Here is a 24,974-nt window from a genome sequence, read left to right as displayed (position 1 = left end):
AATTGGGTAATCCTCACAACAACCTCATGAAGTGAGGACTATCATCCTCCATTTACAGATAGGGAAACTGAGGCTCAGACAGGCTGAGTCACTTGTCTAGGGTCATCATAGACGCAGTCTGGCTCTGGGGTTCCCCCTCTCTGTTCTCTATTGCTCTATAAACTGCTTGAAACTTCATCAATTGGTTAAGTAGAGGAATAGAAAAACCCGGCACTCTGCCAAGAACCCTGGGGGGAAGGAAGGAGTGAGGGGGAGTTCCAGAGCTTGAGTAGCACAAGCCCAATTGGACAAGACTGAGGAAATAAGACCGTACTCTAACCCAGTTCAGTGTCTCTCTGCTCTGCAAAAGCAGGGATAGGGTGGGGAGAGCTCAGATTGGCTTCTCTCTGGTTGCCTTAGCTGCCCCCTGATCTCACCTGATGCGGGGACTCTGACCCCGTTTTGGTCAGCTCCATCGCACCCCACCCTGCCCCAGATCCCGACTCTCTCTGCTTCTTCACGCCTGTGGGCCCAGGCTGGGCTGCTCCGTGCACTTCCCGGATGCGAAACAGATCCACACTGCACAGGGAATTGCCCTTCAATAAGTGATGAGTTCCCCCAAGAGCTCTCCTGTGCTTTCCCCACCCCCAGAGAATTTTCTGTTTTGTTTACTTAAGGGGGTGATTCCTTTTCATGTTCTCCTTCCTGTATCAAAGACAGCACCGCCGACAGACCATTAACAAAGCAGGCCTCCGGATTGTTTTTCCAGGAGGAGGACTGGGCAGGGCCGCTCGGCCTGCTGGGCCTCCTCAACCTCCAGGCTCCCTCCCAGGTCCCCCTCACTGCTGGCTGGAGCAGGAGCAGGGAGGAGGACTTCCCTCTGAGCGCAGAAAATTGGGATTCAAAATAGACCAGTGTTGGGGTGCCAACAGCTTCTCCATACATACTCCAGGGAAGCTGATAGAACTGACAGTTCATATTTTGGGCTGGGCGTGGTGGCTCACACTTGTAATCCTAGCACTTTGGGAGGCCGAGGCAGGCAGATTGCATCAACTCAGGAGTTCAAGACCAGCCTAGGAAACATGGCAAAACCCTGTCTCTACTAAAAATACCAAACAATTAGCTGGCGTGGTAGTATGCCTGTAGTCCCAGCTACTTGGAAGGCTGAGGCATGAAAATCTCCTGAACCCAGGAGTGGCAGATGGCAGAGGTTGCAGTGAGCCAAGATTGTGCCATTGCACTCTAGCGAGACTCTGTCTCCAAAAAAAGAAGAGAACTGATCACTCCTATTTTTTAGAAGAATAGAGACCCTCCTAAAATCGATCTTAAAATAGCAACAGCAGCAAATGAACTCTAGTGCTTCCCAGAATTTAATGTGCATGCCGCACCTGGGGAATCTTAAAATGCAGATTCTGATTCATCCGGTCTGGGGTGAGGCCTGAGTTTCTACATGTTTAGCAACCAGTTGAGTGGTGCTGATGCTGCCGGCATAAGCACCATTCTCAGCCACTCAAGGAACTGGTGCATCCGAAAGCCCTGAACTAACCTGGCTTCACGAGGGGAAGATGCAACAATAATAAGGGTGGCCATGGTGATGCTGTTACTAGGAGGAGTGGTTATTGAGCAGTTACTCTGCACCAGGCGCTCCATGCCACTGTGGTACAACGGAAGGAAAATCTATCCAGCCTTGCAGGATTTTCCTAATCTCTCTCCAAGAGTCAACAGGGAAGGAGGAAACTGAATATAAGAGGATTAACATTTTCTTTGCAATATGTCTCACTGCCCCATTTGATAGACGAAGTAACTGAGGCTGGAAGAGCTTCGGTAGCTTGCCGAGGTCCTGTAACTCACAAGCAGCAGGGCCAGGATTCCAGCCAAGGTGTGCTCTGGCTTTCAAGACCGTGGTAATTTGAACACAGCCTCTCATGAGACGGGGAGCCAGAGGCAGAGAGCGCAGCGCATACCAGGCAGGACCAGACAAGCAGGCACCAGGGCGCGAGGCGGAATTCCACATCCTGCCTGTGACACCCAAGACAGTCTCCTACGCAAAACCGGGGAACTTCATGGAGAAGTTTCTAGGCCTGCTCACCATTTTTCCACCTCACCCTGGCTGTACTCCTGGAGCCTGAGAGAAGAGGGTCCCCTGGCCTTGTCAGCCCCATGAGAGGGGGCAGCAGGAGAACAGGGTCCTAGGTGGTGGCCTCTCTGCTTTACAGAGCAGGAAACTGAGGCCTGGAGAGGGGAGGGGAACACCTGAAGGTCTCACCAGTGGGCAGGGCAGGCTTCTTGGGCTTACGACCTGGGCAGTCACCCTGGACCCCACACCTAGAAGGGCACCACCCTTGGTGGAATACTTCTCTGCCACCATCTTGAAATTCTTATTAATTTTTTTAACTCCTTCCTTCCTTCCTTCCTTCCTTCCTTCCTTCCTTCCTTCCTTCCTTCCTTCCTTCCTTCCTCCCTCCCTCCCTCCCTCCCTCCCTCCTTCCTTCCTCCCTCTCTTCCTCCCTCTCTTCCTCTCTTTCTCTCTTTCTCTTTTTTTTTTTGAGACAGAACCTCACTCTGTCGTCTAGGCTGGAGTACAGTGGTGCAATCTTGGCTCACTGCAACCTCTGCCTCCCAGACTCAAGCGATTCTCCTGCCTCAGCCTCCTGAGTAGCTGGGATTACAGGCGCACGCCACCACACCTGGCTAATTTTTGTATTTTTAGTAGAGACAGGATTTCATCTTGTTGGCCAGGCTGGTCTTGAACTCCTGACCTCAGGTGATCCGCCCACCTCAGCCTCCCAAAGTGCTGGGATTACAGACATGAATCACTGCGCCGTACAGCATTTTCATTTTGTACCAGACCCTGCAAAAGATGCCGCCGGTCCTGCCAGTGGGTTACAGAACATGTCAGGGCCGTACCCCCTTTCAGAGCCGCTCCTGGAGGCCAGGACCTGAGCACTGCGCGAGACAGAGCCGTCTCCAGGCAGGCTGCTGCAAGCCCACGCTTCCAGGCAGCGGGCGCCTGGCGGATTGGGAAACAAAACGAAACTTAGGAAGAGGCCAGGAGTGAGGAAGGACCTTCTGAGGGGGCGAGAAATGTCCCAGAATTGTGCCTGGGCGAGCTGGGGAACAGATCCCAAGTCCTCCTCTCCTGTCTGTAGTGACAGACGAATGAGTTGGCCGGGGCTGGGGAGGGGGAGGACAAGGGCCAGCTGTCTTCAGTGCCCTGGCCTCTCCAAGGAAACCTCCACCCCCCACCACACCCAAACCCCGAGCGCTGGGCAAATGCATGGCGCCCAGCTGTGCCAGCCTGTCCCAGGGGCTCTGGGGAATTTGAGCCAAGTCCTTCACTTTGATTTTGGGTTTGCCAAAGGAGAAGGAAAAGGCAAAGTGGATTGGATTCAGAAGCTCCAGCCTGGCCTGCAAGTTCCAGTTCAGAGAATAGGCCTCCCTCCAGCTCCCCAACCCCCACCACTGGTTACTCAGGCCTGGGGGAGACCGAAGCCAGATATGCATTCCTCTGGGCCACTGTCCTGTGCCCAGAAGACAGGTGCTGGCATCAGACAGGGCTGAGGAAGGAATGTTGGGATGGAGGCAGGACAGAAGAGAGACTTCATCAGCCCAGCACATTCTAGAAAGGCAACGATGGAATGGGAGGGTTCTCTGGAGACCTGGGGACCGGCCCAAGGTTGTCTGAGCCCAAGGGGCTGGTCTTTGGTGTGGACCCCAGAGGGCTTCCTGATTTATCCATGAGCTTGGACCTGCTGTGCTGAGGACGGAGAGGCAGTGTTCAGTCTCTTTGGGTGGCCTCTTCACCCTGTGGCCCCTTCTCTATTTCGGCCTGCCCAGGGGACCCAATGAACAGAACCCAACACTAGCCGGGGGGTATAAAATCCAAAAAGAACCTTCGCAATCTCGCACAACTGGTGAACACTGCCAGCATGAGCATCTTGTATTTTTTGAACCAACTCTACCAGCCCATTTTCTAGTTGCTAGGATGGTCACATCCAGATTCATGGGGGTCGTTGAGAGGATTCAATGTGTTAATACGTGTGAGGCGCTTAGAACACAGACTGGCAACGGGATAGGCTTTATATAAATGGCGGTTATTACCATATTTCCTCTAAATGCACATTGTTTTCATTTTCGCATCTCTGGAGTCAGAATGTATTTTGTGGATTAAATGGCAGCATTTTTTTTTTCTTTCTTGGCGGCACATAAAATAACATGTCTTATAATTGATATGTCTTAGGTTCAGTCAAATATGGGATGAAAAGGAACACTGTATTCTTAAGACTGCATCTTTCAGCGATGCCTCCTTCCACGTGAGTTCCCCCATCCACGTGGAAACAGGCACAGAGACCCCAGGGAGCTGGGAAAGGGCATGAGGGATGAGCACACAGTCCTCGGCCAAGGCTGTCCAGGTTGGCTGAGTCCTAGGCAGACAGGTCAGGAGCATGGTGGGCAGTGGGTGGGACAGGCCCCTAACAGAGCCCCTCGGGCTCACACAGTAAAGCCAGTGTTGGGTCAGTCACGTTCCCAAATTGTACATCTGACAATCTTCCCACCAACCCTCAAGTGTGAGGATGTTTTGTTTGTTTAAAACCCACACTTGGCCGGGCGCGGTGGCTCCCGCCTGTAATCCCAGCACTTTGGGAGGCTGAGACGGGCGGATCACAAGGTCAGGAGATTGAGACCATCCTGGCTAACATGATGAAACCCCGTCTCTACTAAAAATACAAAAAAAAAAAATTAGCCGGACATGGTGGCGGATGCATGTAGTCCCAGCTACTCGGGAGGCTGAGGCAGGAGAATGGCGTGAACCCGGGAGACAGAGCTTGCAGTGAGCCGAGATCACGCCACTCCACTCCAGCCTGGGTGACAGAGCAAGACTCTGTTTAAAAAAAAGAAAACCAAAAACCAAAACACCAAAAAACCCACATTTAACAGATGAGGAAACTGAGGCTAGGGAAAGGTTAAGTCATCTGGCCAAGGTCATTTAGCCAAGCAGTGGCAGAACCAGGCCAAGTTACAGACCAGCCTGAGAATGTGGCCTGCTCAGGAGCACAGAGAGGAGACAGGGGGGCCAGGATGCCACCGGGCACACACTGTGGCTGAGAATACAGGCTCTTCGCCCCGTGCCTGAGTCCGTTCCTGAATCTAACACTCACAAGCCATGCTACTCTGGGGAAGCTGCTGGGCTCTCTGTGCTGGTTTCCTGGTCCATATGATGGGAAAATATGCTTCCTTCTAGAGGCCTGAGAGGACTGGAGGGGCAGATCCACAGACAGGATCTAGAATAACATCGCACCTGCAAAGGCTCAGCTACTGTGAGCTCTTATGATGCCCTGAGTTCTGGGGAACCACAAAAGCTCCTGATCCAGGAGCTGAGCTGTAGGCTCCCCTAATCCCGCTCATGGGCCCTGAGTGTCTGGGGCTGGTGTGGCATAGGACAGCTGAACTGACCACCTGGGAGGGGCCCAGAGAGCTACACCCCTAAACCAACAGCCAGTTCTGGGATCAGGAGAGCCAGGGAAGTGGCCATCTGTGCTGCTCACGGGGCAGCCCAAGGCTGGTCACTCCTCCTCCCTGATTCCCAGCCCTGCAGAGGATATTCAAAAACCCACTGCATTCCAGAGAGGTGCTGGGGCACACGGGAGGAAGTATGGCCCCCTTCCAAAGCCAAACCCCAGAGACAGGCTCTTCAGCCACCCCCTCCCACCCCTGGCAAAGGCTGGTGGCTACCCAGATGTGGATCTGGGGTGTCTGTGCCCAGACCCCCCTGGACGTGAGCTGGAGAAGGCAGATCACGGCTCCAGCTGTTCTGAAGCTCTCCCCTCCCAATTCTGCTGATTCCTACATGGGGGATGGTGCCAAGGAGGGTCTAGACAACTCAGTCCTGCCAGAGACTGGCCAACAACTGCAGTGGGTGGAGCCTGCGGAGGGGGCAGGGAAGCCAGGCTCCTGAGCTCCCACCTCACTTGCCTTTCTTGTTCTTGCACAACCTCCTCTATAAAGTGAGGGGGCCCTTTGTAACCTGACCTTAGTCATTCTCCTTGTTCCCTACCGTTTTAGCTCAGATACCGGCCCTTAGGGAGGCTCCAGGATCCGGAGCCAAAGGAGGGTGCTGGGAAGAAAGACCACAAGCCCCAGACGCATCTGCCCATCCCACATGTGCTTAGATGATTCACTGTGGTTTAAGCTGCTGTTTCCCTCCTGACACTTGCATAGCTTCTATGAGATGGTTGCTACCCAGGAATGCAAGTGACCCTGAGTGTAAGTACCTGAGGGCAGAAGCCACTCAGGGTGTGGCCAGGTACAATTTGGCCTTAGCGATTAGATACCACCAAGGTGCGTATTTGCTACCTATAATTGCTGCTTGGTAGCAGTAAAGATGAAAATGAAGACCCCAGCAATTCCTAGGGAAGACGGGACCCCTCCCATCCTACAAGACTCAGCTTCTATGTCATCTCCTCCTCTGGGGCAGCATCTCAGGTCATCCCTCTGGACTCCCAAATCACCTGGTTCCTCCCTGCAATGAACGCTTTTCACACAGTCCTATAGGACCAACCACAGGCTTGCTGCCTTCACTTGACCATGAGCGATTTGAGGGCAGGGACCTGCCTTAGACTGGGCTGGATCCTGGGCCCCGGACTTGGTACACAGGTGGTGCTTAATAAGTGCATGAGGCGCAAAAGAGGTTCATGGTTTTGGTTATCCATTGACTCGTGGGGGTTACTCTGGAGCTTCTAGCAAAAGCTTCTTCTCTCAGGAAGGAGGGCTCTGGGCTGGATTGTCTTTTCTTTCTTTTAAGGCAGGACAGGAGGGCCAAGAGCTTCCTGAAGGAAGAAGAGATGAACGAGTGCTGGTAACACCCCCCCACCTGGTGCAAGGCCATCGCCACATTCAAGTTCACGTGTTAACCGAGCTTGACTGTAGCCCTCTGCAGCTGCAGCAGCCGACTCGGAGTCCCCGGGCAGAAGTGACTCAGCTCAGTCACCACCATGACACCTTGACTCAGGCCTGAGGGGATGCACCTTCTCTTCAAACCTCTATGCCAGGCCTTCTCCAAGTGGGCTCCCTGGACCAGCAGCAGTGGCAGTGTCACCTGGGAACTGTCAGAAATGCAAATTCCCAGGCCCCCCTCCTGGACCCACTGCTTCAGAAGCTCTGGGAATGCGGCCCAGGAATATGCATTCTAACAGGTCCCCGAGTGGCTTCTAATGGGGCTCAAGTGTGAGACCCACTACTCTAGGCCACCCCCTCATCAAGGCCACCCTTGATGGAAGCATCAAGAGGCAGGTGACACCTGGGCTCCCAGAATGTGGCTCCTGATACCCCAGATGGAAGGGCACCCCCTCATCTCTCCTATCCTGCCCTCCTCCCTCCTCAACCCCCAGGTTCCCCCAAGGCCTGGCACTATGAGGGGCCTAAGTGTCCTTCCTCTCTTCTCTGCCAGCGTCTAGGAGGCATGGCTGTGCCTCAGTTTGGACTCGGCCTGGGCTCTAAGGACCCAGGGCCCCTCAAGCTCTTTCTCAGCAGAGGCCTAATCCCTACACCCTGGAGCCGGACATTCCAAGTTCCTGGAGACACAATAAGTCCTAACATTCCAGGGGAGGTGGCAGGCCTGGGGGCACGGACAATGGGTCTTGTGTTCCTCCCCACGCCTTCCTGCTTCAAACCGGGGCTCTGCAAGGGAGGCGGAGCCTTCAAAAGCACCACTGTCCACCCCACTGGTCCTGCCTGCCTTTGCCCAAGGCCTAGGCTGAGGCTGGCAGCCCCTTAGCACACTGCCCCTCCCTGGGGCAGAACGGTGTTCCTTCTGCTTGGTGGTTTCCAGCACCTCCTATGTTCTTCATCCACCAGGGCCTGCGGAGGAAGGGGTTAAATGCCAACACCTCCCTTCTCTGTCTTCGTGGGGTTCTGGGACAGAGGAGCACGGGCAGTGGACAGAGCTCTCCAGCCACCTCAAGCCACAGCCGGAAGCGCCTCCTCTCTGGGGCTGATTTCTCTTCATTAGTGCAATCACATCAACACTGACAGCCGCGTATTTATTACTGTTCCGACGACAACCATTTTTCACCCAGTGATGCGCGGGCGGATAATGAGCTTGGAGCCGAGCTAATGAGGAACTCCCCTCGGCCCTCCTTGGCAGCCCGGGCCCCACGACGGTCTGCCGGCCAACCCGCTCTCTGCCTGTAGACACTACACCGGGGCACAGAGAGGGACTCCAAATGGGGAAGTCAAGGGTCACCAGGCTGAGCCAGCCAGAGCCGTCCAAAGCCAACACTGCCCGTGGGGAGGAGACTTCGGGGTTGACTGAGCAATCGGGTCTGAGCACCGGGCACCGTCTCAGGGCAGAAGCCCCTCTTCCAATCTGGGTTCTGAGTCCTCGAGCCAGGGCAGCCAGAGACAAACATCAGGGATGGGCAGGCGGGCTGCGGGCCAGGAACCCCAGGGGACTGGGTGAGCAGACGCAGGCGGGATGCCGGCCAGAAACCCTGGTGGGGGGCTGGGTGGATGCTTTGGGAGGAGATGCTTGAACCTAATCAAGAACATTTCCTTAGTGTTGCATGTGGAGGGCAAGGTGCTTGCAGCTGCATGGGGCACCAGCCACACACAGTAAGGACCTACTTTGCAAGGGCTAGTCTTCTGGGAGCCTCAGCTCTTCTGGAAGGTACCCACACATCTAAATGAAAAAGGCCCCTGGGCGGTGGACATAGTGACCCCAGAGCCCAAACCTCTGACTAAGAGAGTCTTCAGGCCCTCAACTAGTCTCCAAATAAGACCCCACTGCTGGTGTTGATTGGCTTGCCTGGTCCAAATGAAGAGGGGGAGGTGGGAAGGCCCAGGGAGAAGCCAGGAGACAGGTCCTCTAATGGTTTGGAGCAGACTGGGTGAAGCTGAAGAAGAATCCAGAATACCACCCAATCACCCAAGCGGCAGGGTCCCCTAGGGAGGGGCAACAGTCGTATCCTCACTCCCACCACCCTTGAAGGCATGGCCATAAGCCAGCCATAGCAGATAGGCAGTGTGATGGTTAATACTGAGTGTCAACTTGATTGGATTGAAGGATGCAAAGTATGGTTCCTGGGTGTGTCTACGAGGGTGTCGCCAAAGGAGAATAACATTTATGTTGGTGGATTGGCAGAGGCAAACCCACCCTCGGTCTGGGTGGGCACCATCTAATCAGCTGCCAGCATGGCTAGAATAAAGCAGGAAGAGGAACGTGGAAGCACTTGACTTGCTGAGTCTTCCGGCCTCCCATCTTTCTCCCGTGCCGGAGGCTTCCTGCCCTTGAACATCGGACTCCAAGTTCTTCAGCTTTTGGACTCTCAGACCTACACCAGAGATTTTCCAGGGGCTCTCAGACCTTTAGCCACAGACTGAAGGCTGCACAAAAACTTTTGAGGTTTTGGGACTTGGACTGGCCTCCTTGCTCCTCAGCTTGCGGATGGCTTATTGTGGGACTTCACTTTCTGACAGTGTAAGCCAATACTCTTAATAAAGTCCCCTTCGTATATACATTTGTCCAGTTAGTTTTGTCCCTCTAGAGAACCCTGACTAATACAGGTAGTGACTCAACTATGTTTGAGGTCCAACTGCTTTGGAAAACAGCACAGAAAATTTTAAACACAAACAGCTTAAATATCTACATGTAAAGCATCTTAGAATCTTACAGATGAGGTGACTCATTCAAGTCTTTCAAGACTAGATTCTGACATATATTCTAGGGGGTCCAGGAAGCCATGGGGACAACAAACCACATCTTCAGCAGCATCGACCGGCTTTCACATATCTTTTGTGTGTTGGGATAGAATTCAGATAGACCATGGAGTAGAATGCACATATTCACACATTTTAAAACTAAAACAGGCTGGGTGTGGGGGCTCACACCTGGACCACAGCACTTTCAGAGGCAGTGGCAGGAGGATCACATGAGGTCAGGAATTCGAGATCAGACTAGGCAACAGAGCAAGACCCTGTACCTACAAAAAATCAAATGATTAGCTGGGCATAGTAGTGCACACCTGTGGTCCCAGCTACTTAGGAGGCTGATGTGGGAGGATCGCTTGAACCCAGGAGGTTGAGGCCGCAGTCAGCTCTTATTACGTCACTGCCCTCCAACCTGGGTGATGGAGACCGACATCTCAAAAAATATAAAATTAAATATAAAATAAAATTTAGAAATATATAAGGAAAAGGTCATGGGATAGTAGGTAGTTTCAGGCTGCACAGCCGGATACCCCAGGGCACGTGTCCACACTCCTTACCATGAATGGAACATCATGGTAGAGTTTGGAAATGTTGCATTTACCTTCTGCCTTTTTCCAATGAGGACACCTCTGGCCACAGAGGCTAAAAGGCCTGGCCCAAAAGGACCCAATGAGACTCTTCCGTTGTGGCCTCTGAGGCCCACGCAGAGTCATGAACTTGTTATCATCTCTCTCTCACTTCACTATGACCTCCCTAGCACTCTTAAAAGAGTTAAGTGCGTTAATTCAAGAAATAATTTACATCTAATACCTCAGTTCTTGTGGATGAAGGGTTATTATCTAAACTCGAGGAGTTCATAATTAAAGAAATCAGTTACACACGGATATTAAAAGATAATTCAGAATCAACAAGGCCAAAGTGCCCAGCGAGACATGTAGACTGGAACAACTGGGAGGAGGAGTCCCAACCGGGGGTCAGGGATGCTTCACACTAGGCTTTTTGGGGTCAGTGGAGAGGAGAACAGGGGTTCGAAAGGGGAGAAAGGAAGGTGCTAATGGGCTGGCAGGGTGGGGAGGGCAGCGTGAGCTTGGTGGAAGGCTGGTGTTGGGACAGGAGGAGGCGAGATTGCAGTGGCGCGTAGGGCCAGATTGTGGAGAGTCTGCCATTGAGGCCACAGCTGTGGGGAAGCTACCAGAGTTCTGAGAGCGAGGGCGTGACATCACAGGTCTCAGCATCCAGAGCCTATCACTAAGACCCTGTGGTCATCAAGAGGGGGCTCCAAGTGTCCTTACGGAGAGGAGAGGCCATCCCAGGCTGCCCTCTGTGTCCTCCTCCTGTGCCCACCCAAGCTAAAGAGAAGCCTGTGGTCAAATGAGCCTATCCTGGGTCCACCGGCCCACAGCAGCATGACAAACAGTTCCTGAATGTGTGTATCTTGGCCAGATCTAAGGCAATGGCCTGGGAGGCAGCTGACCTGCATTCATCATCTCTTTCTTACGAGTCAAGCGACCTCGGCAAGTTACTTAATATTTCCGAACTTCCATGCTAACGATGTTAATAGCATTAATACTTTCTGGCCAGCCTCCTTCATAGACTGGGGATGAAGAGCAAATGGGATGTGTATGAAAGCTACCCACCTACATTTCAGATTTTATGGGAGGATCCAATAAATACATTCACCTTAAGGCTGAACAGCTGATAATAGCTTAATAGGTGGGTTCTCTGTGCCATATTTGCATCTTAAGCTGGAGACAGAGAACGTCTTCACCAAATCAATAAATCCCTAATAGCAGAAGTTTAGATGCCACTGGCATGTCTGTGAAAGAGAAAAGAACAAAAGCTGTTGGAGCAGGGGCACCTGTCAAACTGCAGGCCCCAAACGGACCTTGCTTCCAAGATAAAGATACTAAGGACAATGACATGACAAACACTTGTTCAGTATTTATGATACACAGAGCACTGTATCCTAAGAGCTTAGCATAGCTCGCTAAACCCTGTCACAACCCAACTGTTATTCCCATTTTACAGATGAAGAAACTGAGGCACAGACTCATCCAAGGTCACCCACTCAAATCAATGACAGGTAGGATTTGAGCCCAGGGAGTCACCTGCATTTCAGGTTTCTATTTTTTTGAGACAGAGTCTCACTCTGTCCCCCAGGCTGGAGTGCAGTGGCACCATCTTGGCTCACGGCAACCTTCGCCTCCCAAGTTCAAGCAATTCTCCTGCCTCAGCCTCTCGAGTAGCTGGGATTACAGGCACGCGCCACCACGCCCAGCTCATTTTTGTATTTCGTATTTTTAGATGGGGTTTCCCCATGTTGGCCAGGCTGGTCTCGAACTCCTGTCCTCAAGTGATCCACCCGCCTCTGTCTCCCAAAGTGCTGGGATTACAGGTGTGAACCACCGCGCCCTGCCCACTTCAGGTTTCTTGGTGCTCTATGCTGTCCCGCCTGGGCCCCTGCTGCCACTTTCTGCACTGGCTCTCACAGTTCGAAGCAGCAAATGAATCATCGGCTCCAGATTCATAATTAACTCACATTATGTGGTGACAGCCCAGTTGTTCAGGTGCCCAGTGATATTTTGGACCTTTACTCAGATTCTGGGCCTCCCAGATCTGTACCTCCAGGGAGGGGAAAATTTCCAGAGTCCTGGCTTTACCAGGCCCTTGAGAGTCACTGGTGTCCGCCCCAGACGCCGAATTCCCTGAATGAGCCTCGTTATGGCAAATAATATTTCCTTCCGTTAGGACTGTCACATCATCAAAATTTCATCACCCCTCTGGGTCACTAATAGCTTCCTACATGGCATCAAACTTTAATTGCCTTTCTTCCCCTCATCCTCCCCACCCTCACACCCCGTTCAATTTAGAAGGCACTTGTGTGGCTCAGTTACTGGCAAGCCAGTTCTTCATGCCCCAAGTGACCTTAAGGGAACTCCTCAAATAGCTTTGGGGCATCCCAACCCCAGAGAGAGATGGAGACGTGGAGGAGAATAGAAGACCTTCAACATTCTGCCAAGTTAAGGCCCAGTGAAGACACAGCCAGGGTGGTGGCAAGAGCCAGGAGGATCAGGAGGAGGAGGAAAAGGAAGAGGAGGAGGAGTTCCAAGGCCTCTTTCCAAACTCTACCACCCTCCCTGGACCAGCCCGTCTTCAAACAGCACAATTGTCTGGGCATCTCCCTAGAGAATGGCTGTCTCTCCTTGGGAAGACAGTGACATATGCCGTGGAAGCCAAAGGCAGCCTGGAGCAGTGGAAAGAGGACAGATGTTGGGACCAGAGAGGCCTGGGTTCAAATCCTGACTCCTCAACTTCCCTGCTAGAGGGCCCTGGGTGGTTAATCTCTCAGCCTCACTTTATCCACGTCAGAGTGATAGGAAGGACTGAGGCAGATGATAGTTGTAATGCACCTTGCCATGTCTGACAAGCAGAACTGTGCACCAAACGTGAGCTCAGGATGGAAGACAAAAAGATTCTAAACTGGGAAAGAAGCAAAAGAAAATGGGGTAAGCCAAGTGCAGTGGCTCATGCCTGTAATCCCAGCACTTTGGGAGACCGAGGTGGGTGAGTCTCTTGAGGTCAGGAGTTTGAGACCAGCCTGGCCAATGTGGTGAAACCCCATGCCTACTAAAAATGCAAAATATTAGTCAGGCATGGTGGCATGTGCCTGTAATCCTAGCTACTTGGGAGGCTGAGGCAGGAGAATCACTTGAACCTGGGAGGTGGAGGTTGCAGTGAGCTAAGATTGCACTATCGCACTCCAGCTCCAGCCTAGGTGACAAGGCAAGAGTCTGTCTCAAAAAAAAAAAAAAAAAAAAAAAAAAAAAAAGGTGAGATGCGGAAGATATGGGTGAAATATACAGCAAAGATACCGAGAAGAAAACACATTTTTTTTTTTTTTTTTTTTTTTGAGACGGAGTCTCGCTCTGTCGCCCAAGCTGGAGTGCAGTGGCGCTATCCTGGCTCACTGCAAGCTCCGCCTCCCGGGTTCACGCCATTCTGCTGCCTCAGCCTCCCGAGTAGCTGGAACTACAGGCGCCCGCCACCGCGCCCGGCTCATTTTTTGTATTTTTAGTAGAGACGGGGTTTCACCATGGTCTCGATCTCCTGACCTTGTGATCCGCCCGCCTCGGCCTCCCAAAGTGCTGGGATTACAGGCGTGAGCCACCGCGCCCGGCCTAAGAAAACACATCTTAATGCAATCTGAGATCCTATCTTAAGGCCATTTGGAGGGCAAGCACAGAAGTACAAATATAGTTACAGTCATTTATTAAACAAGTACTTATGATATGTCGGGCTCCATTCTCAGTGCTCTATGTGTATTATCTCCTTTAAGCCTTGGAGGGTTTTTCTCCTTGTTTTACAGACAAAGAAATAGAGGTTGAGAATGTTAAGTGACTTAACCCAGAGTGCCACAGACAGCAGATGACAGAGCCTGAAGCCAGGTCAGCCCAATTCTGAGGCACTGATCCTATACATACCACTTCTTAATGGCTTAAGGGGGAATAAAATAAGCCTCCAAACAAGGAAGTAATAACACAGACTGGGGTTCTGCTTTAGGAACGTGTAAGGTAAAAATGTCTTGTGTAAAGTAACTCTCTGTATGAAAAGCAGAGACCACAATGTCTTCTCTGTGGTTATGCAGGAACACTAGGCATTGCCAGTGCATGAGATCCGGTTGTCTTTTCCCAGCACATGAAAGCCTGCACTTCCCAGCTCCCTTGCCATTGGGTGGGACCATGTGATCCATTCTAATGAATGGGCTACAATCAGAAGAAACACAGGCTAAATAATAATTATTGAGACAGAGTTTGCTCTGTCGCCCAGGCTGGAGCGCGGTAGTGTGATCTCAGCTCACTGCAGCCTCTGCCTCCCAGGTTCAAGCAATTCTCCTGCCTCAGCCTCCTAAGTAGCTGGGATTACAAGCATGTGCCAACACACCTGGTTAATTTTTGTATTTTTAGTAGAGACAGGGTTTTGCCATGTTGGCCAAGCTGGTCTCAAACTCCTGACCTCAGGTGATCCGCCTGCCTCGGCCTCCCAAAGTGCTGGGATTACAGGCGTGAGCCACCGCGCCTGGCTGGGAATATAAGTGTTGATGCAAGATCTTCCTCTCCCTTTTCCTCTGGAGCATTAATCAAGGACCTTGTGTATTTCAAATGGTGCATCCATGTATGGAAGGCATTACCTGCTAAACCTTCTACCCCTCCTCTCAATTTCCTTCACACCATAAAGTTGGAGTTCAGCTAATGGGGCTTCAGCAGAGATCCAAGGGCTGCGCAACCCAGAGGCCAGGCCTGCTAGAGGCAGATTGATCTGTCGGGCCAGAGTCAGGAAGAGCTGGGAAGATGGCCAGAAAATCTGAGCAGGGGCTCCTGTCTCAATGGCAACACCACCCAATTCCATGGATGCATCCACGGGAGCTGCTGGAGGGCAGGGCCCCCACTCTTGAGGTGCCTGGCTGCTCAGTGCACTGAGGGCTACGTGGCATGGGGTGTGCTGGATGTACAGAGACCAGAGGCATTTCACAAGTCAGTGAGCTCTGGAGATGGGGCGAGAAGCTTGGGAGGAAGCTGGAGGAGCTGGTAGGGGCCAGATGACCACGGGCTGTATGCCTCCAGTAAGCATTCATTCATTCATTCATTCATTCTTCATATTATGCTGACTCCTTCTATGTGCCAGGTGCTGCCCGAGCAGCTAGAAATATACCAATGAATGAAACAAAGCTCTTGCTCTCCAGAGAGACCAATAATAAACAAACAAGTCAATATATGTCAGCTGGAGCTGAGTGCAATGGAGAAAATGATGCAGAGTGAGGGGGTGGGTGCTCCGAGATGGATAAGAGACATTAGGAGGAAGTCCTGGAGGAAACAAGGGTGAACTTTGTAGACATCTGGGCAGTGTGGGCACCAATGATGGAAAGGCAGGAACTTCAAGTGCCATGTTAGAGGCCTGGGGAGTTCCAGGAACAACAGGCCGTCAGTGTGGGGACAGGAGTGAGTGCAGGGGGACTGAAGAGATGAGGTGGGACGGGAGGTTCATGTCTAGGGAGCAGAGGACATCTTCCTGGCCTGTGATGGACACATTATAAGAACTTAACATTTACAAAGGGCATTTTCAAAGTGATCTGGACAATCTCATTTGATTATCCAAGACTATAAGGTAGATGCAATCTTTTCTTTTCTAAAAAAAAAAATGAGACAGGGTCTCACTCTGTTGTGTAGCCTGGAGTACAGTGGCGTGATCTCAGCTCACTGCAACCTCCGCCTCCCAGTTTCCAGAAATTCTCCTGCCTCAGCCTCCTGAGTAGCTTGGACTACAGGCTCCCACCACCATGACTGGCTAATTTTTGTATTTGTAATAGAGACGGGGTTTCCCCATGTTGGCCAGGCTAGTCTCGAACTCCTGACCTCAAGTGATCTGCCGGCCTCGGCCTCCCAAAGTGCTGAGATTACAGGCATGAGCCACTGCGCCCGGCCAGTAGATACAACTATTTTTAACCTCACTCATTCTACAGATGAGAAAACTGGCTCAGCTCAGCATTGCCCAATGATGGAGGCAGGATTCAAAGAGGCAGAAGCCACACTGGGAGCCATTCACCACGTCTGCAGGAGAAGGGCCTCCCCAGGGCTTCCTGGGCTCAGCAAGAGGCTTTTTGATCCAGACACTGGGCCCAGGGAATCTGAAGGGACAAGCCCTGCTGTCCCCTCTCTCCCTTCCCCCTGGGATGCTGAGCATCCCTGCTCAACGCTGCTCATTGGCTCTGTCTCCTGCCCAGCACATGGACACAGGGGTGGGACACCTAGGGGAGGGGGCACCCAGGCTGTCTCGGCAACCAGCTTGTTTTCCTTTCCATTACAGGCAGTGGGCCGCAGCCGCCAGTTGCTGCTGGCCCATTTGTTGCTATTGGCATCCCAAGGCCCCAAATTATGATGACTAATTCCCACCGCTTTAGGCAGCTCCAGGGCTGTCTGCGGCAACATGCTCCAGGGGGAGCGGGGTAAACCCCGCAGGGATCACACCCGACATCAATTCCAACTCAGCCTCCTGCCTCCCAGAGGGGCTGGGAGTCGGGAAGGACAGGGAGGGGGCTCCAGCCAATCAGAGGACCCCTTCAACCACAGCCTGATCCTAGGAAAACCAGCTATAAGGAGACCAATGTCTTCATCAGCATAAAACATAACTAACAACCAGCTTGTGTTGAGCAGTGGTGAGTTCTCCATCTTCAAGGGTATGTAAGCAGAGACCAGATGGCCTTGTGGGCAGAGGACAGTCCTAGATGACTTTTTGTGTGTCTTCAAGTCAAATGCAATGACTCCCATTAGTCCTTTGGATGGACGACAAGCCCATTCTCCCCTCCTTGTTAGCTTACGGCCCGACTGTGTGTCCTGTGGTACGAAGTCAAATGCGGACCAATATGCAGGTTAACACTTCATTTTAAAGTCAGCCATTCAGGCACTGTTTAAACAGAGAATCGCTGTAAAGAATTTGGCCTCCTTCCCAGCCTTCTTTCCCTTGTAGAACAAGGTTCCTGGCCCCTATGCTGGCCTTCCAGTAGAGGACAGGAGGGAGAGGCAGTTGATAAATATTTGCCGAACAAATGCATGAAGCGAGGGCGGAGTGTGTGTGGGGGGGCTCGGGGGTGGGATTTGCCAGGCAGGTGTCAGGCTGCCAGCAGGATGTAGCCTCTGGGTGGCGGTCCTGACTCTGTTCCTCCCAGACGGGCCATTTTCTGCAACCAGTGGAAGCACCAAGCTATATTCCTCATCTAACCACTGCCAGAATGTTCCGGACTCCCCAGCTGAAGCCAAGGGGTGCAAAGGGTGGGGAAAGAGGGGCACAGGAGAGCAGGGACACCCCCATTCCACTCGTGAGTGGGGCTTTTGACAGCTGAGCCCCAGGCAAGCACGACACTCGGCCTCCTGGTAATTAGCAAAAGGCCCTGATCAATAAGTTATTTTTTGCTGTCAGTAATTAATAATTACAGCTTAGCCACACCATGTAATTAAACTTTCATCCCGCTCCCTCGTGTACTGTTGGCTTTTATTGTGATTAGCTCCCAGCACTAAACTTTCTCCCTTTGGTGCCTTTCAGGAGCCTCTAGAGCTGGGGGTTCCAGTCCCCTTTCAGGGTTTTCCCCACTGCCTTGTTCACTCGGCTCAGATTCCCTTCCTTCTGTTCTTCCCCCAGGCATGATTCTCTTGAAAGAAACTTCTGGACCAGCTGGCTCGCCTGCTCCTGCCCTCCCCCCAACCTCTCAGGCTGGCCAAGATGACCTCCAGCAGTAATCAAGCTTCCAAGCACATGGGAAATCTCTCGAGGCTCTTGTTAAAAGACTTCCAGGCTCACCCAGACCTTTCCAATCAGTGTCTGGGAGTAGAGCCCACGAATCTGCTTTGCTATGACTCCCTGGGAGCTAAGTGCTTGAGGGCCACTCTTTGAGACACAGTGATGTGGCCATGGAAGGAATTTAAAGAAACCTCCTGGGTAAGGAAAAATAATTCAAGGTCGTATTGGTGCGTGGCAGGATGCCATTCTTCATGGACTCCTAGCTTAGTGTTAAAACCATCATAACAACAATAATAATTGCCATGTATTAAGTACCTTGTATGTACCAGGCACCAGCTGGGGCCCTGTCCCTGGAATACCTTGAATTCTCCTAGCAATTCTGTAAGGCAAGAGCTATTATTGCCAGTGTACAGATGAGGAAACTGAGGCTCTTAGTGGCTAAGAGCCTTGCAGAAGGCCTGTCTGCAGCGAAGTGGCAAAGCCAGATCATGAGAGCTCGTTCTTTCTGCTGCTCTTTCTACAACCTCACTGCACTTCGCTTGGGAAATGAGTTTGAATCATGTGACCCATTGGGCATAGGGACAATGGTCAAATGTTAGCTTTCAGTATACCCAGGTGATGTCGTTCAGGTCCAGCACCTAAAAAAAAACAACCAAGCTCAGATGAAATCTGGTGACAGTGGTCGATGTGAAGTTTGTCTCAAGGGAGGAACAATTGTTTGGTCCCTTGTTCTGTGCCATGCCTGGAGAATCAGGCTTGTGGGCTCAGAAATGACAGTGCTAGTGGCTTCAGCTACCCCCGAAGGATTAATGTCATGGTCTGAGACTGAAAGAAACTCACTCTCTAGCCCCAAAGCAAATAAGAAAGGACCCCATGCCCTAATCCCACCCCCTCCAACACCCAAACCCAGCACTGCCAAGCCTAGGACTGCGTTCCCACAATCCTCTGCAAGGCTTGTCACGGGGGACACACATGGCAGGAGGGGGTTCGATGCTGGAAGACACTCTGGGAACCAGAGAACACGAGCGGAGCAGCAGGAGACCTGGGCAGCCTGACACACAAAAAGCAGCAAACAAGAAAAGCAGACAGAAAGTGAATCAATCACAGAGACTTTCTCTGCTTCTGACAGGGGAGCCCCTCCCGCAGGAGGCGCAGGGACACGGGCCACCTGGCCTTAACTTTAGCAGGAGGGGTGGGATCTCAGCCTCAAGTGGATGGCACAGGTGTGGAGATGCAGCAGGAAAGGACACATGAAGACCCCAAAGCAAGGGCCATCAGGTGCCCTGGGGACTCCATAAGGGCCTGGTCCTAGATGAGACACGAATTGGCGAGCCACCTGCCCAGGGAAATCATACCATTGTTGAAAAGTCTACAGAGCAATGAAGTTAGAAGGGTCCAGACAGATGCTGGCATCCCCTCCCTCCACGCCGCTCAGGCTTTTGGCTAGTAACACTGGTTATTGCAGAGCACAACTGTGAGGCTGCTCCAGGATGAAGGACAAGCCATTCCTATTTTGCCAGCATCAGGGTCCTTCTGGGACCCGGCAAAGAGGGGGCCCAGACAAGAAGCCTCCATGCAGCCGGTCCTGGCTTGAAGGAGAGGGGCTCAGAACTCACCTGGTTCCACACCTGCCTCTGCCCCCAGATCACAGAGTGGCCTTGAGCAAGTCACTTAATGCCATTTGGCCTCAGTTTCCCTATCTGTTAAACGGCTACTAAAATAAGGTGACCTCTGAGGTCCTCGCTTGTTCAAAGATGTTATGATCATAAAAATAATAACTTTTATTACCCTACATTTATAGAGCACATTACAAAATTTCTAAGTGCTTTTACGTAAATTACCTCGTAAAATCCTCCCCTCAGCCCTGTGAGTGAGAACTGATTATTTTCATCTCTTTGATCTTGGTTCTCTGGATTGCCTGATGCTGGGCGCACAGGGTCCCTTCTTCCCAGAAGGTTTGGAGATCCAAGAGGCGGCGTGGGGAGTGGGTTGCAGGCCCCACCCCTAGGGTGGGTCTGGCCCCCTCCTGAACCTGCGAGAGTGAAGGCCTAGCCCTGCGAGTCCTAGAGCTCAGTCCAGGCTTTGTCTCCCTCCGCCCCCAGCAGGCGCCGCTCGGACACCGCTGACACCACTGTCTGGATCGGCGAACCCCAGAGGCGAGGAACCGCCGGTGCAGCCGCCCTTCACCGCGGGGACCTGCCCGAGGACCAGGGGGACGTCTGGGCATCCACCCTTAGGAAGCGGGCAGCGCAGATCACACCTCGGATCCTTCGTAGCACTCCCAACCCCAAAGCCACTAGCCCTTCTCCACCGCGAGGCTGCTCCCGGCAGCCACAGGTCACAGCAGCGAGTGGCTGCACAGACGATCGAGCGAACAGCGGAGGCTGAAGGCAGGGGCGGGGATGCGGGGTGTGGGTGGACGGGTGGGAGGGGAGGCCTCAGACCCTCCCTGTGCACCACCCCACGGTGAGTCCGCGGCTGCACCCGCGACCTCGGCTCCAGGCTGGCGCAGCGAAGCACTCCCAGCCCCAGCGGCCGGCCGGGCAGCCGGGGCGGGCTCCCGTACGTGGCCAAGCTGGGCAATTGCTCTTTCGGGGCGAGCAATCCGGCACCCAGCGCCCGATCGCACTCCTTCCCAGCGCCCGCCCACGCCACTCCCTCGCCCCGGGGAGGCCATCGCCTGCCCGGCAGGGGCCCTGCCCTTCCCCGCAGACACCGAGCAGGCCACCAGGAGCTCGGTCTGGGAAGCTCAGTGTAGCCGAGCCTGGAGCCCGGCACGGAATGTCGCTCCCCTCCCAAGCTGGCGCAGGGCAGCCACAGCAGACGGGGGGAGGGGAGCGCCCCTCCCACCTCACCTTGGGCTCTTCTCTGCTTCCCCAGGTCTTCCCCACCTTCCCCCACTCGGAAGCCACAAGTCTCGGAGAGACTGCCCCACCCCCAAAAGAGCCCCCAAAACTCGGGAGATGGGGTGTCTTGAAACTCCCTGGAGAGGCGCTACCACGGCTAAGCCGGGTGTCCTGGAGGCCACCGTGAGGCCGGCGAGCTCCCGCCGCCCCTCCCCCGCCCACTCTCCCAGCCCCCTCCCCGTCCCCACGTGGGGGTCCCTCCTTACCTTGGGCTCTGGCCGCGCGGATCTGATGCAGAGTCAGCAGCGTCCAGATCAAAAACCCCCACATGGTGACCAGCCTGGAGGGGGGTCCTCGGGGTCTCCCTTCCCTCCGCCCTGTTTTATAATCCTGGTGGGGTCCGGTACCCCGTGACTTCGTCCCGGGAAACAGTCAGTCTACGCGGCTCTGTGCCCCAGGCGTAATATGCCCGAGAGGGGCAGCGCTGGCCACCCCAACCCTTCCTCCTCTTCTGTACTAGTCCGAGTCCGGCAGCGCGCCCGGAAGGCGAGGGGCGAGCAGGGAGAAAGAGGCCAAGCCGCCCTCTCGGACTAGGGCGCCTCTCTGCCTTAGCACCTCAACTCCGACTTCTCCCAAGCAGGGCGGCCTCTGCGATCCGGCCGGATCGCCGGCTGAGCTCAGGAATAAATGGACAACTTCAGGAAACTTCCTCTGGTGGCCACGTTGCCCGCCCCCCGCCCCCTCCCCGCCCCCTGGTTGGGTTCTCCCGGCCGACACAGTCACCGCCGTTCCAGGCGCCTGGCCCCCAGGACCCGGCCAGAGCCCAGCGCAGCGGCAGACGCGGGTGCGGGGGTTCTTTCAGGGGCGCCGGTTTCGGGGGGCGCGGTGAGCATAGCGGTCCGAATCTCCCTGGAGCTGAAGTTTTCTTCTCTCTAACTTTGCAGGCAGCATCTGGCGGGGCCGAGCCACCCCCCTCTGGGCTCCACCGCCCTCGCGCCGAATCCGGAGACTCCGGGTCTCCTCCGGGGGCGTCGGGGCCGGGCGCGCCCTCGGCTCAGCGCCCAGCCGGCTAGCAAACTTTGCGGGTCCCGGAGCCGGGCGCGCAGCCCTGAGCGCTCATGTCCGCGCCAGCCGCGGGGCGACGGGGGCGGGTGCTGGGCTCCGCGACGCGGGCTGTCGCCGGCTCCCGGGCGCGGAGCCTCCTGCTGGCCCCAGGATGGAGACCGGCGGCTCTGCCCTCCGCCGCGCCCCGGCCGGAGCTCTCGGGGAGACGCACCGAGAGCCCGGCGGGCAGCCCCGGCTCCGGGGACGCGGCGCCCCCTCGGACGCCCGGCGATAGCCGACCTCCCGGGCCGGAGGAGCAGCGGCCGCGCCAGCGCCTCGGCCGCCGCTGCCGCTCGCCGAGCCCGCCGCCCTCCGCTTCCCGGGCTCGGCGTCCAGAGAGCCGCTCCTGCCTGCGCCGAGCGGGAGCTGCGGGGGCAGCGTGAGCCGGGGACGAGCGCGGCGGAGGCGGAGACGCGGAGAGGGGGGCCGAGCGCTACCCCGTGGCCGCGACTGGAGAGCAGCCTGCGCGCCGGGAGGGGGCGGCGGCGGCGGCGGCGGCGGCGGCCCCGAGCCAGGCCCGGGAGCGAGCCCCGCAGAAATATAATCCAACTGCGCGGCCGCGGGCGCCCAGCGGCTCTGGGACCCGCCGGGGGGCAGCAGTGCCAACCTCCTGCCTTGCCGGGAGAGATGCGCGCGAGCCCCTCCGCTCTCTGCCCAGCCTTTCCTTCCGGCCTCGCTCGCACCCCTCTCTCAAAGGCCTCACAGGACTCCCAGAGTCTCCTATAGCCAGGAGCCCCCAGCCCGCTTCCGGACATGGAGTGATTGGTTGGGGGGCGGCGGTTGATTCCAGTTTCTCCTTCCCAAGTCAGGCTCTCCAAGGTCTGGAAATGCTCAGGGCGGAGAGGGAGACGTCGGGAGGCCTGGGACCTGCAGAAGCCTGAGAAAGTGAAGTTGGTGCCAAGGAGCGTTCTTTGTTTCTTCTTTTTCCCTTCGGAGCCCGGCTTGTAAAGAGTAGAAGAACGGGACATTGGTGGAGGAATTCAAACAAGAGAGCCCGGAGGCGTCCTCTGCTGTGGCCCAGAGATAGCGCGTACTCCAAGAAGCTCAGCTGGGGCTCACCGGCTTCCGTTAAAATTTCCTGGGCGCTAGGAAAATTTAAGGTGCCTTCGCCTTGGTGGAGTCCTTTCCCTGCTAACAAAATTATTAAAAATAATATTTTGCAACTGCGTTGGCATAAAGTATATTAATATTGTATATTAAAACATGTTCTTCAACCTAAAGCTTTACTTATTTTTTCTGATTTTAAAAGAAATGAAAACATTTTCATGGGCCCCCAAAAGGCTATGGTCCCTGGCACTGGGCCTGCGGTGCTTAACGGAGAGGTCGACCCTGCGTGTCTGATCTTTCTTACAGGAAATAGCTAGTGAGACACTCCACCTTTTGCCACGGTGCTTCTCTGTACTCTCTCTCTGTGGTCCTGCTTAGTCTGGCCCTCCACCGCTGCCTAGCCTTTCTGCTCATTGACGTCTAGGACTGTCACTCACTGATTGCCAACTCTTTCCCGGGCTCACTCCCACCCCAAGGACACCCCTTCTGATTGCTGTGGAATAGGCATAGCCACCGCAAATACACTGTTACTTATACTCCTTTCACCTGCTTTGGAAGAAGAACCATGAGCATTTATTAAAAATGTCTGAGAAACTGGCTTGCCTTCCCTACAGCCTTTCAATCACCTAATTCAAACAACATTTCCCCCTGGCAACCTGCTCCATCCCCAGCTGAAGCCCCTCTGGCTGACTGATTTGTAAATGGGAGGGCTTCGGGGGCAGGCAGCCTAGATGTGACCAGCTCTCCTTCCCCTTGGTGGCCATGCCACTCCCACCTGCTTAATGATGCCCAGATGTGACAGTACACAGCCCCTACATGCTCTGAATGTCCCCAGCTGCGAGCTCAGGCTCTTCCCAGTCTGTCAGGAAGAGCTCTGGTCTTTAGGGTGCTGTTACACCGTTCGCTCACAGAGGGGGCCTGAGAGCCGTATTTGCGGGGAACCTCTCCTTCTCTCTCTTAGGCCAGATAGCAGAAAGGGCCGCATCTCTGTTTACATCACAGACGGTAGGAGTTTGTGTGGACACAAAAGTCTGAAACCTGGGTGGATTCCACCCTGATCATGCCCAATTTCCAGAAGGCCAGCAGCCAGGAATGTGAGCTCCACGTGCCTAGGGCCTCCAACAGCATCCTTCCCTTATTAAGAGGAGACCTCTTGCACAACCTTTTGGAGCCCTACAAACCTTCTGCTGAGAGTTTAATCCCTAACACGTGGGACGGGGGCCCGCCAGAGACCGGCGTGAGGAAGATTTCCTTTTCTTTGTTGGAAGTCTCCAGGCATGCTGCGAGTCAGAGAGGAAAGGACGCCACTCCACCTGCAACTCCTACAGCAAATTTCTGTCTCCATCCGTCTAGGATGAAGAAGAAGATTTGAGCTCGTTTTGGCCTCAACCCATACACATACACACACAGGAAGGAACTCTCTGATTTCGCTTCTTGCCAGAGTTTTGCTGGCCCAGGAGAAGGCTGAGCTGGGAGTCTGCCACTTTGAGAGGGGCTCGTTACTGGGAAAGTCACTTGCAGACACCATGAGCTCATTCTTGCCACCAGCGGTATAATTAGAGGTTGCATTGGTGCAGTTACAGTGGGCGCCACGTCAGGAGGGCTGCGAGGATTTCCCAGGCTCTACGCTGTTTCCTTGCTGCAAGCCTGCCCCTTCCCGTTGGGGCCCACGCAGACAGCTCACCCGGAACACTCGGGATGGAACCTGGGTCTTCCTCATCTATATCCCATTTCCCTCATCCCCAGGGTCCACACCTTGTTGAAGACCCTCCTCTCCTTACCTTTGGCTCTGTAAGTTTGAGGGGAGGGGGCGGAAGCAGAGAGCATCACAACACATTTCCAAAAAGAAGGAAAAGCCCAGATCGTTCTGCTCTGTCCCCTTCTCCCTTCCAAGTGGATGTGATTTTCAAATGTTACCCTTCTAGGAAAACACTCACTGAACCCCATATAGGGCCCTTTTCCTAGCCTTTCATCCCACACATAGTCAACGAAAGGGCATCCCTG

The 24,974-nt window shown here is 54.1% G+C and overlaps 2 protein-coding genes across 3 annotated transcripts in view; one reads left to right on the top strand and one right to left on the bottom strand.

Moving 5' to 3' along the window:
* The window catches only part of SDK2 (sidekick cell adhesion molecule 2), a 312,130-nt gene extending 290,594 nt beyond the window's left edge, over positions 1-21,536 (bottom strand). For both annotated transcript variants that reach the window (XM_050765734.1, XM_050765735.1), the window contains exon 1: positions 21,086-21,536. In XM_050765734.1, coding sequence (XP_050621691.1) covers positions 21,086-21,149 — 64 coding nt within the window. In that variant the 5' untranslated portion in view covers positions 21,150-21,536. The remainder of the gene's footprint in view (positions 1-21,085) is intronic.
* RPL38 (ribosomal protein L38) overlaps positions 1-24,974 on the top strand; it is a 694,013-nt gene that overhangs the window by 87,141 nt on the left and 581,898 nt on the right. The gene's annotated exons all lie outside the window — the stretch shown is intronic.

This window comes from Macaca thibetana, chromosome 16 (genome assembly GCF_024542745.1).
Source record: "Macaca thibetana thibetana isolate TM-01 chromosome 16, ASM2454274v1, whole genome shotgun sequence".
Classification (NCBI taxonomy): domain Eukaryota; kingdom Metazoa; phylum Chordata; class Mammalia; order Primates; family Cercopithecidae; genus Macaca; species Macaca thibetana.
The sequence above is the reverse complement of the archived record's forward strand: the minus strand, read 5'-3'. Positions and strand labels throughout refer to the sequence as shown.